The sequence below is a fragment of the Ambystoma mexicanum genome, chromosome 8 (assembly GCF_040938575.1).
Source record: "Ambystoma mexicanum isolate Mex_15411 chromosome 8, UKY_AmexF1_1, whole genome shotgun sequence".
Taxonomy (NCBI): domain Eukaryota; kingdom Metazoa; phylum Chordata; class Amphibia; order Caudata; family Ambystomatidae; genus Ambystoma; species Ambystoma mexicanum.
Window position 1 is genome coordinate 420,806,447 of NC_090929.1, and position 20,385 is coordinate 420,826,831.

Here is a 20,385-nt window from a genome sequence, read left to right on the forward strand (position 1 = left end):
TCACGCCTTTTTGTTGAACTTGAACATTTGCACACTTTGCAAGTCAGAGGCACCTTAGAGTTACTTCAGAGTGTGAGGGCTTGATTAGGATTTCGGACACAAGACATTTTTACTTGACGTCAAGCGCTTTGTTTTGGTTGAGGTAGGAAAATACCTGCTAGATTATGGGACACTGAGGCATTTTCCACCCCCTTTATTATTTAATAAAACTTCATGGCAAACACCATAAGTTTTCTGTGTCCACGTCTCATTCCGACCTCTTTACAACAGGTATTATTAAATGTTGTTAATAATTTAAAACATGTTGGTTTTGTATGTTGGTTTTGCTTGGTCCTTTTGAGGTCACCTTCGTTTTAATGTACTATTCATATTTTTATTAGCACTGGCCTGGATTTCATATATTTCTTGTATGCACAACTTTGTTTAAAGTCTATATTTACTGTGTGGCCCTTTCTTGTGCGCTGATGTGAGTTTAAACTGCATTTTACCACCACCACACTCTCCGCCTGAGAGTAACGCCTTGACTGCTCTGCCAGCTACGCTACCACTATGAAGGTCGGGTAAGGGGGAACTCTGCTTACCACTAAAAGGTGTATTTTCATTCACTGGAGTGGTTTTGTAAAATCTCCCTAACAGCCATCACACTTGAGGTGTTCTGAGGTTTATAGGTAATGTGTTTTGAGGACTCAAGATCACATGAAGGGGTTTAGAACCGTCAATGTTGATAGACTAACCACCCCTTCTCCATTCCCTTATGCCTCAGACCAAACACACATTCGCTTTGTTGTACTCTGTTATGCCTCGTCTAACCCTTGTTGTCCCCTCATGCTCACTCTTAAAGTCCCTTCCTTTTACTCTTGCTTCTCTTTTTTGCAGGAGACAGAAGTTGCTGCAAGTTGATGCTACAGTTTTCACCTGCATCAGCATGCTGGCTCGAGCTTTGGGGCCCTGCATCCAACAGGACATCAAGGAGCTATTAGAGCCCATGCTGTCGGTGGGGCTTAGGTGGGTGTTGCCAGTAGTTGGGTGTGCATGAGAGGTAGCTCCTTTCATTCACTTGTGAATGTGCTGCACTCTCCCATTGCCTGTGTCTGAGCTGCCTCCCTTCTTCCTGTGTCCTTGCCTTGTGTATCAGTCTGTCTGTCTGCTCTTCTGTCAAGGAGCTGTACCATGCTCTTTGCGATTTGATCCCTACTGTCTGTGAGCTAACTCCTTTCACTGTCTTTCTCCATGAACTACATTTTGCTGTCTGTGCATTTGACCAACTCTGCCCAACGTGTGTGTGCAGGCTCATTCTACTGTCTGTGAGCTAACCCCTAATGTCCGTGAAGTCACTCCACCCACTGTCTTTACCCTTTTAGCCAGCTTCTGCTACTGTAGGTGTATTGACGTGTGTGTGTCTAGTTTTTTCTTTATTATTGTAATTTCTTGTGTTGACTGATGTAGTAGATTGCATAGTTTTTTGTGTTATGTTCTCATGCACAGTTGTAGTCTTTTATCAGTCCTATGGCCCTGTATTGGATGCCATGACATTCCTTTTGTTTGTAGATTGTTGTGTCCTGGACCCAGGGCAGAGGGTCCAGGCACACCTTTGCTGGTTGTCACCCAGCTGGCACTTGGGTGCAGGTATCACCCTGCGGGACTGTGAGTACACTGTCGGATCATGGCCTGGGGGCACCCAGGCCATTGCGCACACAACCAGAGTTGCCCAGCAGGGGCTCTGAGGCACAAATGCAGAGTTACTAGTAGGGGCTCTGCTAAGATAGTGGGGGACATCAGGGACAGCCCTGCCAGCAGGGGCACTGTCCTGGTAGAGCGCACTTCAGGGTAGGCCCGCTGCCTGGTACACAGCGCCAGCATCGCGCTGTAGGAAGAACGACACAGCAGGGAGGAGTCAGTTGGTATCGACTGACAAGGCGGAAACTGCTCGTCCTTTTTTTTCATTGGGTCACATGGTCACAGCACGTGACATTAGCACAAGCCCTGGGAGGGACCATTATCCCAAAAGGGGGTGGCACACCACACTCCTCCTTTTTCAAAACTAAACCAACAAACACCACAATAAACCAAAAGTCACAAACAGTAATGCTGGCTCCATCTGGGAGTCATTGGTTTGGACAAAGAATCAGACACTTCTACTCAGGCAGTTACAACCATGAAGCACACACTGAGCATTCTATACTTGTTGAGGGTGACAGTAAGGGTTGATGGACTGCTGGTGGCACGTTGGTAGTTCTACCACCTATTAACAGATCCTTTATTAATCTGGGGTGAGGGGATCTTCAGCCACTGAATGACACAATTGTCAGCTACTGGCACCATATGTAGCAGGACAACAAAATGCATGCGTACAGCTTCACATAAACATTTTAACAGGGCCCCCTTTGAACATATACATGACAAGCAGGCACATTGCATCAAAATGCATGTTGGCGAGTCCACATTGGATCCGGAGGATAGCTCAGCGTCAACGTGCTCGCTTGGAAGCAAGACGACACGGAGCATCACAGGTTCGATCCCCGGGTTCGGGTTGCACTTAGAAATTCCTGGGTATTAAGCGCTTTATAAATAACCTATCATATCATATCACGTTCAGCATTATCCGAGCTGTAGGAGACCAATCCATAGTTGCACAAGCATCAGTTCCGGACAGTAAAACTCAGTTCATTGGCACGCTAATGCGCAACTAAGTGTACCAGGGGCCACATCGGGCATGCAGCAGCATAGCACTGGAGGCAGGGTATCTGGCCACTCATTTCACTTCCCATTTCAGGCAGACGCACTGTTGGCATAGGAGGGTGCACAAGCACTCTTAAGAGCTGCATCCCTCATGTGCTTCTGCATTGGGGCACATGGCAGTCCAGTTCAATTCTTTTCCAAAACTCTTGAGGCCAGGCACACATCTTTGCGCAAACGCTCCACGGAGTGAACATCCACCTTTTTCTTGAACAGCACTCCGGCAGGGGGGACCTCTCACCATATTCAAAACAGTACTGCTACTCATGCACCCGGGCACATGTGGAGAGCACCTACCGACAAGGTGCATGCAAACACTGCCTAGTAGCTTATTTTTGCACCGACATGGTGTACTGCATTTTGTTCCTCATGTTCCGACGTGGAGCGATTGGGCTGGGATCTTGCTTTCCTTGCTGCGACCCGGAGCAAACAGTTCACTGCAGCGGCCCGGGCTCTGCAGGGGGTCCATTTATTATTTGTAGCGCCGATATGGAGCATTTCCATGACCTGCAAACGCTGTTGGGCTGCGCGGCCGGCCCGCAACCCCTCTCTCAAGTTTAGTAGCTCTGCTGACAGGAGCACAGCACACCCACCGCCGGTTGGCCCAGGATTGCATTCTGGGGCCTGTCGGCACATCGTGGCCTCACCTTTCCCCACAATATTTTTGAGCTCCGACACGGAGCGCTTCACGTTTCCCGCCGCTGGCCCAGCGAGACCAGGTGCCTCGGCTGTGAGCAGCAGGCTTACGCCACTGCTGGCAGGGGCGGGCTCCGCACTCCCCATCATCTTCTCTCGTCCGCCGGGAGACTTATTTATTGCAGCAGCGCCTCCAGCATCACCCTCAATGGCGCGGCAGAGACCGCTTAGCCTCTTCCAATCATCTCCTTTCGCGAGCAGGACACAAGCATCACGGGCCGCAGCAGCATCACAGCATGGCCGCGGCGGGAGGCTGCAGACGCTGCACTGCACTGCACGGTGCGGAAACGGACCACTCTTCGCCATTGTGTCCTGGACCCAGGGCACAGGGTCCAAGCACACCTTAGCGTGGGCATCCCAGTGCCTTGTCCTCCCCCTCCTCCATGCCCTGGCCCCTCACTCCCCCCCTCTCCTCCCCTCATGCAACCCGGCATATGTCATACATCACATGTTGGAAAAAACAACTCAGACACTTTGTAAAGTTGGAAGATTAAAATGCCTCAGCAGCTTTATTTTGCATAAAGTCTTGGAGTTATCTTACAGGCGATCCGTAATTCACCAACACAGGTATACTACTCCGTGTGCGGCTACCTAGGTATCCCTTGCCCTCCCCCCCTCTCCCTTACCGTCCTCGTCCAGTGGACGCCTCAGGTTGAGCCCGGTCCTTGCTAATAACCTCTCTCTACCCCCGACCGTTTGTAGATTTCCCATGCCCGAGTTTTTTCATATGCCCCCCTTTTTGCTCTAGGTCTTTGTTGGGAATGCCCTGCCCCCCCCCCTACCCTGACACTTACCCTGTGTCCTGGGTCTGGGTCTAGGTAAAACCAGCAGCCACGCGGTGCCTCGCTAGTGTTCAGGTTCCTATACCGGCACCACCACAAGTGCCCCAACATTACACATATCCCACATCCGTTGTTAAGGCCGACACCGCCCTCCGGTGCCGGCCCACACCTTTCTGCCTGCCTATATGGTCATCGCTTTGCGATGCCTGTCTATTTTGAGTCGTTCCTACTCTACTCTGTCCCCCCCTTCGTCCCCCAATTGCCGCTTGTACTGGAAGCCCAATCCTATCTATGCTGCCCCCCATGTCTCCCTTCCGTCTTGCCGAGCCCCTAAGAACTTCCCAGTCCCTCTCCCCCAAGGCCTCCCTGTGAAGCCTGACCCAGTGCCCTCCTGCCAGCGTAATATCTCTTCCTGGTACCCTATCCCTTCTCATTCCTTCCTTTGCCAAGCTTGCTCCTCGACTCACCAGGTCCCCAGTTTTTTTTGGTCCCGCCAAACCCCCCCTCCCTGTCGTTTCTGCCCCTCCATATCCTAGCTCCATTTCCCCCCAGAGGCAGACTTCCCAGCCCTGTTCTTCCGTACCCCGTCTCCTGTCCCCCCAGCTTTTGGTCCTTGACCCCCCCTTTCCTTGGGACTGGCTTCCTCCCCCCTGTTCCCTCTATTCGCCTTGCCGCCCTGTCTTGGATCCCCCACCTCCCTCCCCCTCATGCCCCCCTCCTTCCGTGAAGACTTCCCCTTGCTGTTATATTGTCACCGTTACCTGACCCCCCCGTAGTCTCCTCTTGTTCCCCCCCCCGACCGACTTCCCTTGATGGCCTTGTTTGTGAGTTTGTTATTCGTCCCCCCCCCGCAATTTTGGGCTTGGAATTGGCTCCCAAGTCCCCTACATCCCTCCCCTTTTTCCCAGGGCCTCCCCCGAGCCTATTACTCTTGGGGCGCCGTAAGATCTAAGCTGTTGGCTGAGCATTCCCCTATGGGCCTGCCAGTACTTTGCTACAGGGATCGACTGTGACTCCTCCAAGACTCTCTGCTGGTTGCCGGCGGCAGAGAGTTCCCCCCAGCCTGAACAGGTCGCTCCATAGCCGACCCTTCCACTTGCTCCCCTCGCTCAGTCGCTCCTTGGTTGGTGTATGGCCTCCTTGTCCCCCCATCCACGTCCTTCCAAGGCCTTGCCCGTTCCATGTCCAACCAGGAAGTCCGCACTTCCTGCCGCATTCTTCCCCATGCATTCCAACTTCTTCCTTGCACCGCCCTTAGACCCTCCTTGTTTACGCCAGCCGAAGCACCCTCCCCTGCCCGCCTGCGCACCCCACCCCAGGCAGCAGCGAAGTAAAAGCACATGCCCTTACGAGTTGGGCTGGGGATACTCCATTTTGTTGCCATTGCCGGGTTGAGGACCTAGGTCAAGTTGGTTCGTAAATGTGAGGGGGTAAGCAACTCCCTAATTTCGTTCATGCAGGGAAAGGTTTAAAGAGCCCTGTGTTTTTATTATATAATGCTTGATTTTGAAACTTCATCTTAGGGCAACCCTAACATAAATACGCGATGCCCTTGCATATAGTTTGTTTGCACATTGATTAGCTTCCTTACCATGTGGATTTATAGTGGATTGGAAATTAGTTCCAGTGAATTCTCTACTACCCCCTTCAGGCGATGTCTCTCCATTAATCCGCACTTTGCCCCTGCGGCACGTTACTTTGTGATACTTACTTGTTGGTTTATTTCAACTGTCTTGCCCAACAGATCATGCTTGGATGTGTTATTGGTGCTCTACCCTTGCCCCCCCCAATTCGCGGTGTCCGGTTCTGTACCCCTTAATATTGTGCCCCCCTTACTCCCTGTTTCGCCCGACCGAGCACCCCAATCCCCAGCCACTCACTGCACGGGGTGAGGGGGCTCGAAGCGAATGTGTGGTGCCCCGTGTGGTCTTGCTCCCAACACTGGTCAAAACTATTAGCCGCACAGTGAAGTAACTCGTCATCAGTGCCATGGAAGTGGTTTAAAGTTGAATTCATATATAAAGAAATTGCGCTGTTTTAAAATATTATTTTGTACATTTCCTTTGGTTGGAGGTCAACTTAATTCAGTCTTAACACTTACCCACAAGGCATTGCAAGTTCTTTGTCCCCCCACCTCTTACCTTCGTCTTCCCCCATGACATAACATTTTCCTACCCTACAACGCCACGCGCCCCCTTAATGAGCTCCATGACAGGTAATTCACCACAAGCCCTGCGCCACGCCGAGTTTCAACATTCTGGTCCCCAAGCTAACAAGGTGCCAAAAACCAGCGCCGAAAACTACCTACCCTCTTCCACCGCACGGTCACATTTGCCCAACGAACCATGCTGGGTAAGGGGTTGCTACTTACAATGCACCCCGCGTTTCCCTTTCCCACCAAGCCCCCCTTTCCTACGGCAACCAGTTGAAACGGCCATATGCACTTGCCCGACACTGGATTCCCGTTTTTCTTTACTGAGCGCTCTGGACCCTTCCCAAGCCTGTTGGGCTTCGAAGACTAGAATGAACACGTTTTTCCAACCTTGTGCCCTGGGGCTATGCAGCACCTGAGGGCTCGTTCTTCAAATTGAAACCCGGCTGTAACATAATTAACCCCTAATGACACATGCAAAGCGTTTGTCAAACACGAAGCCCATCTTCACGCACAATATATAAAGGGGATGGGGCAATTATTATCCTGGCCTCACACTCATCCAGGCACCCCCTCCCCCCTCCCCCCCAGCCCTCCTCACACGCAAGAATGCTCCATGCTTCGCCCTCTTGTCGAATTGCATTCTGGTATTTGTAGTCCCTTTGATTCACTACCTTGTAGAGGCCCCGGCCGGCATGGCCGGCTCTGGGGTACCCGTGTGCGTCATCCACACCGTGCTTAAATCCACCCCTCTCATATCGAACATATTTGGGGAACACTCACATACTGAATTGCGTCATGGTGCTGTCCTGCAAGGCCACGTGAAGGGATGGACTCTCGATTCACTATGGTTTGATTGCTGTCGATTGTTTTGCATGATAAACCCCTTCCCCACTCTCGAATTCTCGTACTCCCTCTGGCCGCTAAACCGGGCCTTGATGCTGCCTTGAGGACCCCCTTCTGTCCTTGCATGCAACTACCAGCGCCTTCCTCAACCTATGAATCCGAAGCCACAAGATTCTTGTAGCCACACCAACAAGTTTTTTTTTTATTCCCCCCCCATGTTTTGCAATCCCCCCTTCCCCCACATTTCAACCCCAAATGCGATAACGCCCGCCCCTCTATGCTCCATTCCTTCTTTGGGCCCTCTGCTAGCGCCGCATCAACGTCTTGTACCCGCCACTTGACCTATACCTCTACTCAAATTGGGAATTCTTGGTATCCTGACATTCCTAAATTAAAGAATGGTGCATCCTAATCTTTAATACAACTATTGTGCGCCCATAATACCATACTTTACGATTGCGCAGATCTTCTGCCTGTCATTTGCTTACTAACACGTTGCGCGGCGGCCATTGAAATCAGACAACATGCTTAACTACAAATGCTGCATTTATTCGAACCTACGAAAACGTGGCGCGGCACCCTAAAACCGTGAAAACATGCCGCCCCTACTCGACTTTAGTACCTGTGGCGCGGCGGCCATTGGTTTGGGCAACATACTGTCCTTGCTGTCGACAATTCACGTGGCGCGGCGGTCATTTAAATAGAATCGCATGCTGCCTTCTGTCTCCCGCACAGAAACATGCTGCCTTTATTTTTGCGTCCCCATGGCAACTGCCTGCTTTTGCTTAGACCACCCGTGGCGCGGCGACCATTGCATGGAAACCATATGCTGCATTCCTCCTACGCTAACCTACTGCCATAAAATTGGAAACAACCTGCTGCCTTTCTCCAACACAGAAACATAGTGCCTTTGCTTAAACATACGTGGCACGGCGGCCCTCGCGAAAGAAACAACATGCTAGATCCCCCCAGTAACTTCCCTCCAACACACAATTAAAACACGTGGCGCGGCGGCCAGCCATCGCCATTGAAAAGAACGTGTTGCACTACCTCCGCACGAACATACTGGCTTTGCTTTAAACGCATGGCGCGGCGGCCATAGAAATTGGAAACAGCCTGGCTGCATTCATCCATCACCGGAACACCATGCTTTAGCTTAGTAGTACGTGGCACGGCGGCCCTCGCAATAACAACAACATATCACATACCTCCAACGCATAGTTAAAGTTACCGCCTACAAGGGGGCCCGCCCGTACGCACGGACTATGAAACATATTCCTGATGGGGGGAGGTGGGGGGTGGCCGAGTATAGCCTAGGCCGTGTGAGTCTGACACACGTAACATATTGTTCCCACAACTTTGTTAACCCCGGTGAGCGACCATGGAACAAGACTGCCTAAACAATAGCTCCCCACTATCCTGATCTGCCCATACCCCTGTGTATGTCCAGTCCTCTGATTTTCCACTTTCATGCTTATACAATAGCAAGCAGCAAAGCAGCCGCCTTCACCGCTGAATGTCCTGCCGATACCGCCCTCCATGTCCAACGACCGACTTTGATCCTCCGGCCATCCGATACGCCCGATGCGACTGCGGTACCCGTACCCTCCACAACACGTTAATGCTCACCCACACACGCGTCTATCTTGGTATTACCAATGCCGCCCTCTGTTCTACCCGGTACCCTTCTATTTGATCCACCCACAGCCTTTTTGCAATCCGACCCACTGTACTACAAATTCCATAATCCCTTTAACATACTGGCCCATCTGGTCACTGGGTTAAACTGTCCCCTTCTCCCGCCTTTACACCGTGATGCCCCCACCGATACCCCTCCCTCTCCTTGCTTCGCAGCCGCCTTGCTACCTTGCACATAAGCCAGCTCTCCCCGCCACCCACGACGCGCTGCAGTCCGTCCTAACGGCCGACAGGGCTAACACGAAGCTAAAATTCCTATGTGTTACCTTATCACCCCCGACAGGAACCGACAACAGCTGCCAATGGAACTCTTGGAGCAACCTTCCTTGAACCGACTGGTCACCTTCCTCCGGATCGCGAACACGTCCACCTCCTCGAAGTCCGGAACCAGGCACGAAACAAAACCACGCTCCGGTGAGGCAGGAAACCGAGGGAGAATGTGTTGCTGTCTAGAAAAGCCCGTGCCTTTATGGGGCCTGCTTCTCCCTCGGTTCCCCGCCCCACCCCTCACGTTTCGCGCGCTCCTGTCCGCTTCCGGGGGCGGGCTAAAGTGTTCCTCCCCCCATCCCCGCCCCCTGACCTGTTTGAGTCGTGGGGGAGGAGGTCGGCTGGGCAACCCCCACTAAGGGACGGCGCCCGCCATGCCACCTTCGCTGGCGCGTTCGCCCGCCATTGCTGGGGGTCACCCAGCTGACACACTTGGGTGCAGGGATCACCCTGCAGGACCATGGGCACACGGTCGGATCATGGCTTGGGGTCACCCAGGCCATTGCACACACAACCAGAGTTGCCCAGCAGGGGCTCTGGGAGTCGTACGCAGAGTTACCCGGCATGGGCTCTGCTAAAACAGTGGGGGACTTCAGGGACAGTGTTGCCCAGCAGGGGCACTGTCCTGGTAGAGGGCCCTGCATGGTAGGCCCTCTGCCTGCTACACAGCGCCAGAATCTCGCTGCAGGAAGAACACACAGCAGGGAGGAGTCAGTTGGTATTGACTGACAGCCGGAAACAACTCGACCTGCTCATAGGAAGTGACATTAGCACGAGCCCTGGGAGGCACCATTATCCCAAAAGGGGGTGGCACACCACAAAGATGTGGCAATTACATGGTGTGAAGTTATATTGTATTCTCAAGCACACACCTGTGCTTTGTTTGGTGTCCGGTTATGGTCATGTTCCCAGACTTGTGACTTGTGTGATGCTTATTTGTGGTGTTCTGGGGACTGAAACCGTTTCATGGTGCAAACCTATTTTGTTGCTAGGCCTGTGGTTTGTATGGTGTCCACTAGTATTGTGTTTGCAGGCCTGGGGTTTGACTGTGCAGCTATAACACTCCCAAACCTGTTTTTTGCGTGGTGGCTAGTTGTGTGGAGTTGGCCGTTATCTGTATGGTATGCAATTGTGGTGTGTTTTGAGTTTTTGATTTCCATGGTGTTAAGTTGCAATAAGCTTCTCATTCCTCTATATTTGTGGGGAACTTTTCCTGCCTCTAATGTTTGTAGTGTGTGCTATTGTGTGTCCTGAAACCAGTGGTTTTGCATGGTCTGTTCCCAGGCTCATTTCTGGCTCTCTCATTGATCTTGACTGATGTCTTGTCCTCAGCCCAGCACTCACTGCCGTTATGTACGACCTGAGCCGCCAGATACCACTGCTGAAGAAGGACATCCAGGATGGGCTGCTGAAGATGCTCTCATTTGTACTCATGCACAAGCCCCTGCGACACCCAGGAATGCCAAAGGGTCTTGGCCACCAGCTGGCCTCGCCCAGCCTCACCAACATCCCTGAGGCTAGCGATGTTGGCATCACCACTCTTGCTCTACGGACCCTAGGCACGTTTGAGTTTGAAGGTAAGCCAAATAGGAGCAAACCAAAGATCACTAAGCCATCCTAAAATGAGACTTTGGAGATGAGGTTTTCCCAGGATCTGTTTTGAAATCTAAGGGACTAGTACCAGCCAGTGGTATAAACCCGGAGTCCAGAGCCCAATGACAGAAAGAGCCCATGTGGTAGATGAGACTATCCCGGAACCCACCAGGGACTGAAATTGAGGCATTTTTACTAACCCTGTAGATTTATGCAGTAGGCTAGTGCTTTTTAAGTTGTACTACCTACATATTTTAGTTACAGATCTATTGCTTTTGTGCATGAAGTTCTTCTCTGGCTGGTTTGTAAAGTGCGTGTTTAAAATATTGAGTTTTAGGCAGACGAAAAAGCATGCAACTGTTCAACAGAAATTTCTAGGCAGATGCTCATAAACGCAAATGAAAGAAGCACGGAGGATGCACTTTTTTCATGTGTTTGTTTCAGAAATGTTCAGGTCCTCTTATTCTGAAAGGTGATCTGCTCATTTCAGGGAGGGGGTGGTGGATAGACAGCAGTGCAAAAGAAGCGCTAGCAGGCCCCCTTGCAGCTCCCAACACTAATATATTATAGGCTCTCAGCACTTACGTGGGTTCTGGGAGCGCTTATAAGGAAAGGCCTTTCAGTGTGAAATGATAATAAAAGGGTAAAAAAGCATTTTAGCCCTGTTTGAGGCATGGGAATGCTAGTGGGATAGCAGTGGTTCATACTGCTGCTGTTTCACTTTTAAAAACATGAATGACAGGGCCAGGCTTGACCCTGTCATACAATGCACATTATTCTGCACCGATTACACACCAACAAAGACATGTTTTTCATGTCTGTGCATTTTGAAGCGCATCCGGTTTGTGAATTCACGAAGCGCTTTAAAATGCACAGACACGCCTTCTGATTTGTTCAGTGGGGTGAAAAGTGACATCTTAATGCGTGCATCGATGATGCCGCACATTCAGATGCCATCTGTCCATAAGTAGGCCACATCTTTCATTTGCCACATATAATGAAAAGTGCACCTCATCACTTTGTGCAAAAATGTTTTTGGAAAATGTGACCTTATTTGAGTGCTATTATGCATATTGTGCATCTTGAAAATCGGGAAATAACATCTAAGCCACACTGAATGTATGGTTATTGTGTCTTGCCACATGATTGCGGTACTGAAGTAGACTGGAGCGTATTGGGAACTAGCAGGCCACACGGGGGCTGAGGTTATAAGAAGCAGCAACAACATGGGAGGCTTTTGAAACACACACTGAGGAGGAGAGGGAACATGTTTGTGGGTACCACAGGAAATGCTTCCTGTTAGGTGGGAGAGAGTGATGAAAAGTAAAAATAAATACAGCAATGTGTGGCTCGTTATTTTCATATGGCGATTGATTTACTTCTGGCCAGAATGTGTACTGGATAGACTACCAGGGCCAGTAACATCTCTGATCAAAATGTAATTTGATGCGATTTTGTCAAAGGAGCGTGATGTCATTTCCTTTGATATCAATGCTATTTTTGAAGCTTGAAAATCCTGCCTCTTTCTATCATGGAATGTTGAAGTATGATTAACGCCTCTGGTCTGTGAAGTAGTTTAGGAGCATCGATGCACTAGAGCAAAGGAGTGTTTAAATGGTTGCAAAGTCAAGACACCGTTAAATATCCACTGGGGATTGGATTCGAGGGAAGGGAACAGTATCGCATAATTGTTGTACACTTTATGAAACAACAAATACTGATCAGCACTTATGTTTATTCCCGGAAAAATGTGTATCCTTCGTAACTCCTTGAAGCTTCGCCGTAGTAGGTTTGCAGCACATTGTTGAAACTAGAAATTCGAACTGTCATTTGTGAAATGCATGGAAACCTGTCCTTTTGAACCGCTCTCACTCATCGCTGCATTGGGCTGCTCCTTAAAGAAAATATGACCTTGTGTTTTCACATGAAAACTGAAACATTACTCTGTGAAATTGGTCAACGGGAGGCTGTCAAAAGCACTAATCGTAAATCAAGTGTTTAGGACAAACCACTGCGTATGTACGGACGACCTTGTCCACTGCAATTTTGGGTGACGATTTGCATGGTGTTTTTTTTGTTTTGTATTATTTTGGGTTTCCAGGGAAGGCAAATGAAAAGCATCTTGATTTCGATCCCCTGCACTGGAGCCCGCAGGCGGCTCTTTTCCCAGTGTGTGGCTGAAAGGGCAAATGCCGAGTTCCGCCCATTAAGGTTGTAGTTGTTTGGTTAAAAGAGGCTATTTCAAAACCTCGATTCCCCGGCCCAGTGCCTTCCCGAGATGTCTCATAAATGTGCTCTGTAGTGAAACCAAGAGCAGAAAGTCCTCGGCTTTAGTTCAGAGTTTTGGCGTGCATTTATTAAACTCGCACCCCTCTCAAACTGAGGTGTGCTTGTCCGGTTTCTTCACTTTCAGAATCTTAACATTTTTAAACCTTTGAATGCATGACACGTTTTGAAAGATGCCACGCCTGTTAACTGGTACATCCGTGTCACAATCGGGAGAAAATACGTTTCTGGATGAATGAAAAAAGGCCGCGACTTTCCTGAATGTTTTGCTCATGGGGACTACTTTATAGGAGGAGAAATGCCTGGGAGCAGGAGACAATGTCCGAGCTATCACCCATCCAGGTACTTACCTGCCTTGGGAAGCTTTACGAGCAAGTGATTCTATTTGCAAGTGTCATTAACAGGAAAACCATCCATCCACTGGTAGGTTACCCTGGACTAATTCCCCTTTCTCTTAAGTTATTGCACTTTACAGTGGATTAACCATTGAGTGGATGGTGGAAATTCACATATCTCTCAGGCTCCTGCATAAGGGAAATGGTGATGATCGCCAACAGATCCCAAATAACATGCATGCCCCCCTTCTCCTTGACTCAGTGCCCTTCACCAATGGAGTACTACTATAGGGCTCCTCTCCATCTCTCCTTTAACCTCTCTCTACCTAAACCACCTGCCCTCCCTAATCCGTTCACACGGCCTGACCTGCTACAGCTATGCAGATGACACCCAAATCATCTTCAAGACCCCAAAGGACACCTCCAACCCCTCTCCCCCACCTCACCTCATGCCTCACAGAAATCTGACCACCTCCTTCTCAACCCCGGAAAAACAAAAAATCATGGTCTGCGGGAAGACTGCCCTCTTCCCCAACTCACACCCCTGTGCCCTAGCACCTTGAAGCATTTGTTGTACTAGATGGAATTACCAAGAAAATACTTTGGATCCAATAACCGGACAGACTCAAAGGAGATGGTAAAATACTGCTTTAATCTCAGAAAGTAAAGCAGGGCGAATAAACACTCATCAATTGATTCATGCAAGATCACACCGTTTTATCATTTGGTTTTAGTTTGTATAATGCTAGATGAGTCATCTATGATGTCATCCTATGTGACAAACTTCAAAAACCTATCGAGGGGTGGGATTGGATTAGGGGATCATGTATACTTATAGAAAATGCACCTGTTAGTTCCTCATTGGTGGTGGCCGTTCTGGTCTACTTCTAATCACACGGTTTAGGGTATTCTTCATAGCAGAAAATGTGGCAGCAGAATAATATTTTGCAACATTGTATGTAAAAGTGCATGGCAGGCTATTCTAATTGGCAACCCAAAGCCAACCTTGGACATTCGGCTTGTTAGCAGCATGTACATGGAAACGAATCCCGGGTGGTTGGAGATACGTGAGCTTTCCCTTTGTTTCCCAATTAGGCCACCCTCTCTCATTGGTAGGCCTAATGCCAGTGTCTCCTGTTTGACGGTTGACCTTGCCAGTCTGCACTGTCTCGGGACATTCGAGGGAGTGTAGGTACACTGCTATCTTGTTTCCAGGCCTAATGAATAGCCCTTGTTTGCGAGCTCTTCGTCACGTGTTACAAGGCAGTGAAATTGTCCATATCGATTGTGCTTTTAACCTTATTTGATTCAACCTTTGCTAGATGCAGTTCTCTTTTTAGCCTTTTAGAGACTTGCTCACTCCTCCCATTTTGACTCTGTCTTTTAACCATCCAATATTTGGCATCAGTAAATGTTTTTGTTCCTCTTAATCTTTAGGAAATATGTCATTGCGCATGGTTTGCTCAAAGACTCCTTTCGTGCTTTTTCTTCATCTATCGAAATAGCATGCTTGGTGCAAAGCCAATGTACTCCCCTATTTCATAAGAAAAACAGCTTCTTCATCGTCTTTACATATTAAAACCCTGGGCCCGCAATTTGAGGTAACTGAGTTGATTGACATGCGTCGTCCATCTTGTTCTAATGCTAGTCCTAAACATTGAATATATACCTCTCATAAGCAAGCTTCTGTGTATTCTTTCTGCCTTGCGTTTCAGCGTATGTACAATTATTGACCAGGGGGTCACTTAATTCTTCTTTGTGTTCACCCATGCTGCATTATGGAGTACATGTTTTTCCTAATGCTTCGTTTACATCGTCATTCTTTATTTTCTTTTCGTTTCAGAAAAGATTCAGACATCTTCATTGGGGCATTCTTTTTCTGTTCTTTGCTTAGCGTACATCCATGTCGCGTACCATTTTATTCATGGCTGCTTTACGACAACTCAGCAAGGAACATCCTTCTTGTTAGGTTTCCTCCACTGTTACAACTTGAGGGTATCTTCTGAATGGCTGCCTGAGCGCATATCACTTTTCATATGGTCGACGTGGTATGGACATGTCTCATAAACCTGTGCATGGGTTCCCAATTGGGGCTCCTCGTCGGTCATTCTAGTATGTGGGGGCGAGGGGGTGTTTAACTAGGGAGAATGCGTCTGCTTTCTCCTCTACATTCCCCCTCTGGTCGCATTCTCAATAGACTCTTCGGCTCTTCTTCAGTTCCTGCATCATCTTTGATCATCTCATCATATTTTCTTTTCTTTGGAACCCATATTTTCGTCACCCCGCTCAGGTGGCCTGCATTCTTTATATGTTCATTCACACTCCCGGTCATCAAACGACAATCTCCTGCACAAAATATCCATCGTCTCACATATTTCTTTCCGATCTTGGGGTTAATAGAACTTTGTTCCTGGAGGGCCTGCAAGAGAGCTCTTGGTACCTTCTTCTGTTTGCATCTGTTCTCCAGTATGTTTGTTAATGTCAATCATTATTTTCATTCCAATAGCTTTCTTGACTGTTTTCTGTCATTGTCCCAAGATGATCCCTATAAGGCAGAATCCCAACATTATTAATAGTAATATTGCTCCAAGTAGTTTAAAAGCATTTGCCAAACAAGAAGGAATACATCCAATCAATGATGAAAACCAGCTGTCTCCTGCTGTTTTATCAGCTTCATCTTCCATCTGTGTGTGCAAGGTCCTCAGCATCTTTATTACCTCTGTCAATGTCCTATTTTCTCCATTATGCACAGGTATAAATGTACAGCATGAAGGTCTGACCTTGGCGCACATGCCTCCTTTCATTGCTGTTATCAGATCCAGAACATACCTGTTCTGGAGGGTAATTGGCCTGATGGCTCTCAACTCTTCCTTTATTGCATTGAATCCTTTTATTGTTACATTGATTGTCTGAAGCAGCTCCCATCTTGTAATCTGAAGCCACTTGGCATTCACTGCAGCTTGAAGTCATGGTATGAATATAGATGTCATTATCATGGCGATCTTGCTGAATAGTTTGTACTCATCAGGAATGTTGTTGTAAGCCTCTACTGACTTTGATGAGAAGTGATTTTCTCTTTAGTCGGCGAAGATGAAGAGATCTCTTCCATCTGTTGTATTCATTCATTTTCGGGAATTCTTCAATATGGAGGTCACTTTGGGGAATCACTAGTGCTGTGACATGTACATTTACTAGGGAGCACACTCCTCCCCAATCCTTAGGCAACTGCATGTAGGCTCTGGATCCAAAAGCCCAATATCTATCCATCAGAACTGCAGTTCCTCCATTCTTTCCTGGTACTTCAATTGTTTCTCCACATCCTTTGTTTTTTCCAACATAGACCTTTCCATCATTCTTTAAGCAGGTTGTCTCATTCTTCACTTGTAATATATACACTGGTCCTGCTTCATTCTCAGTCCAGGGTAGTAGTCTTGCATGCTTGGCCCATGATTCTAATCATTCATCATTCAACTTCTGCACCTCACAAATTTCTTCTTTCTTTAATAGGTGTGCAGGGCATGATATTAGGCCATCTTCCCATACAGTGCCGGTTGCTATGTGCCCATACACCAACAGCTGAGTTTTTTTCCCCAGCATCCTGGCTCTCCTGATTTTTCCGTCATGTCGAAGCAATTCATTCTCTTCATATCAACAACTTGTATCTTCTCTCCTAATTGGGATGGATATATAATTTGTTTGTCCACCCTAATCCACTCTCCATCCTTTTTGTCATTACACATGTATCTTCGTATGGAAAAGTTTGTATCTTCGTATGGAAAAGTCTGTCTCGATCGCCATCTTAAAATTGCCCACCTCCCTTCGAATTGGCCTCTCGTAGTGCAGACTGCTACATGAATGAGACATTTTGTATCGTGTGGAGACCTTTCTCTTGCAATGAATATTTTTGCTGCATTCATGGTATATGGTATTGGGGAAAAGACATAGCAACTTTCTTCTGAAATTCTCTCTACCACTTCTTTCATGTGCTGATAACATACATTATTTGTCAAATGAGCCGATTTATCTAAGTATACTTTCATTATCTTCCTCAGCATCTCTTTACTTGGAGGGACCGGGGGGAGTTTATTTTATATCAGAACCTAATGGGGTTCTTGGTCTCTTAATCTGGAAAATAGGAATAATGGGACTGGTGGGGGATGTCTTATTTTCTGGTTACTCGCTGCTTACAATATGTGTCAAACTCAAGGCTTCACTCCTCCTCCCTTGAATAGTCCACTGGTGATGGAGAGCCGGAAGACTTTTGACGTGTCTTCAGTGTCTTCTTCTTTTTCTTAGAAGTTGTGTGCCTTTCCTTATGAAGAAAGGGCATGTCACAAAAGGACGCCACTCTGATTGCCCAATAGATTGACCGACCAAGGTATCCTCCTCCGGAACAGCCAGAGAATGGGGAAAAAGTCTGCAAAGGGCACCAAAAAAATCCTTGGAGATTCATACAAGGATAAGTCCTTTGAAAAATCAGAGAAACAAGTCAATGGAAATCCAATGAATCCAGTGAGGAAGTGATCCAAAAAGAAGGTAGGCTGAAGCAAGGCAAAGGCAGGAAGGTTTGCAATGAAAGGAAGAGAACCGCAGGCAGTCCAAGAGGGAAAAGAAAACAAGGTAAGGGAAGTCAAAAAGGGACTACGAAAGGGATGCGTCCGAGAAGATGACCAGGAGCATGGCGCCAGAAGGAGAGAATGAGAAAAAAAACTAGCGGTGTGCTAGCAAATGAGAAATAACAGGCAACGTATAACCAAAAAGAAAAGCAGGGTTGCCACACGGCGAACGCCGGTTGCGACAGACAGATAAGCAACTGATCACGGCCATTTTGCAAGAAGACTAGACCGTAGCCCAAAGACGGAAGGAAAAAGTGGCGGAACATTAATGGCGGCAGAGCACCCAGCGGCTCCATCCACGCCAGGAATGGCGAGCAATGATAATTTGTGAATGCCACCGTTATAAGACGAATAGTCAAAATCAGAATGCCACAAATTATTTTGCATTTGGTACATCTTTTTCTTGAAGCTACAGCTCTCACCTATTGGAACATTTCCATTGTCACCACTTTATTTTTAAAATATTTCAGTTTTTATCGTTTTAACTGTAAGTCCTAAATTTATAACAAACTGCAAAATGAGTGCCAAAATTATTCTTAAAACTATGAAGCCATTTTTTTGATCTCCGAAAAATGGCACAATGCTTGTATTTATTTGTGTTAAAGCTGGATAAGATTGAAGTATGTAAGAGAAAACAGCAAGTAAGAATGTATGGATGATTGGCAACATAAAAGCTCAAATATTCTTTTCCCTCTTTGGTTATTTCATAGTTTTCTCTATTCCAGTCTAGAGAAGATGTTTCAAGATTACTGCAGCTGAATTAATCCATGAATCAATTCTGATCTAAAAGTGTTCTGTTTTCTTTATCCAAGTTCTTGACCATTGCCAATGTCTAACTTCCCTCCCTAAAACAAGGCTGTGGCCAAGCCCTACAGTCTTCGTTACATAGGCAGAGGCGTACGCCCAAGCACTCTTTCTACGTATGTGTGCATTTCATACACCATTATCAGAGTCCTCCATACATGCCTACAATGCGTGTCAGGTAGTGTGCCCAACACCTACGCTACTCTTTCAACATATGAGTGCTATCCACATATCAATAGCACAGTACATAGCACTCCAACTGCAAATATCGTCATATTGTCAATGTCTAACTGCCCTGCGTAATGCAAGCCTGTGCCCAAGGCCGAGGCTCTTCGGTACATCCGCCCAGGCACCCAATTGCCTAGTCATACTCCACACCCACTGGAAGGCAATAGAGGCATGCATGCTAACATTTCCCACAGTGCTTTCCTGCCTACATGTACGTATACCTACACTAAAGGAGCCAAACAAAGCAACATTCACACACCTACTTTCAACCAGTGCCCACACTGTTACAGCCAAAGGCCATTGACATGCACACAAGGCAGTAGGGCCTTTAGAGGCACAACACAACATAGTACACCAACTGCAAATATCCTCATATCAGTTCAAAGAGTTTTGCATTTCAGACCCTAAAATCTCATTCTTCTTCCTGTGGCTATCTTGTGTGGCATAAGATGATGGTCGGACCCTGGTTGGTTCCAAAGTGCACACAGTGCCAGTGGAAGGTAGTGCAACCATCCCTTCTTTACAGTAAGCTTCAACTTGGCTATACTTTCCTTTAACAAGCCGTTGAGCTTCTCACAGATCCCATTACCTTGCGGATGATACGCCGACGAGAACTTGTGCTTTATACCAAGCAGCAAGCTAATCTGCTCAAATATTGAATTAACAAAGTGAGGGCCATTATCTGATCTCATGACTTCGCATACCCCCCACCTTGGGAACACTTCCCTCACTAAAAATGTGGCCGCACAGCTAGAGTCTGGGTGTGTACATCGACCTGCCTCTATCCATCTAGAGAATGGACACACCACAGCAATTAAGTATCTGTACCCGTTACATACTTGAATCATGTCGACGTAATCGACATGCAAGTGCTGAAAAGGCCCATTTGGCCTTGCGATGACTCCTCTCATTTTAATGTGTGCCCAGCTGTAAACTGCTGACAGATTATGCAGTTCACCATAAAAAATGCAAGATGCTCTGCTAAATTCGTTATGAACCAGTCTTCCTCGAGCGTTGCTGCTAGATTCTCTTTTGTCATATGGGCTGGGTAATGTAGTTGCTCCACTGCTATTTTTAATAGAGCTACAAGCATTACTGGTTTACCAGTGCTGTCTTGTCACCACAAGCTGTCAGAGGGGTTTAAAGAACACCCTTGACGTTTCCACAGGTTCTTCTCTTCCTGTGGTGCCTCCCCTTGGAGTTCCATTAACTGCGTTTTGCTCAAATTGCTGTAACTCAGGTGCGGTTCGTGTAAACATCATTAGTCCATTGGCATGGATTTCTTCCACTGCCATAACCATCTCACTTTTGGATGCCATACGCTAGGCTTCCGTGTCTGCTATGTG

General features: G+C 47.7%; 1 protein-coding gene across 4 annotated transcripts in view; it reads left to right on the forward strand.

The window, feature by feature from the left end:
• MTOR (mechanistic target of rapamycin kinase) overlaps positions 1 to 20,385 on the forward strand; it is a 2,476,747-nt gene that overhangs the window by 148,898 nt on the left and 2,307,464 nt on the right. For all 4 annotated transcript variants that reach the window (XM_069609933.1, XM_069609934.1, XM_069609936.1 and 1 more), the window contains 2 exons: positions 877 to 1,005; positions 10,510 to 10,754. In XM_069609933.1, coding sequence (XP_069466034.1) covers positions 877 to 1,005; positions 10,510 to 10,754 — 374 coding nt within the window. The remainder of the gene's footprint in view (positions 1 to 876; positions 1,006 to 10,509; positions 10,755 to 20,385) is intronic.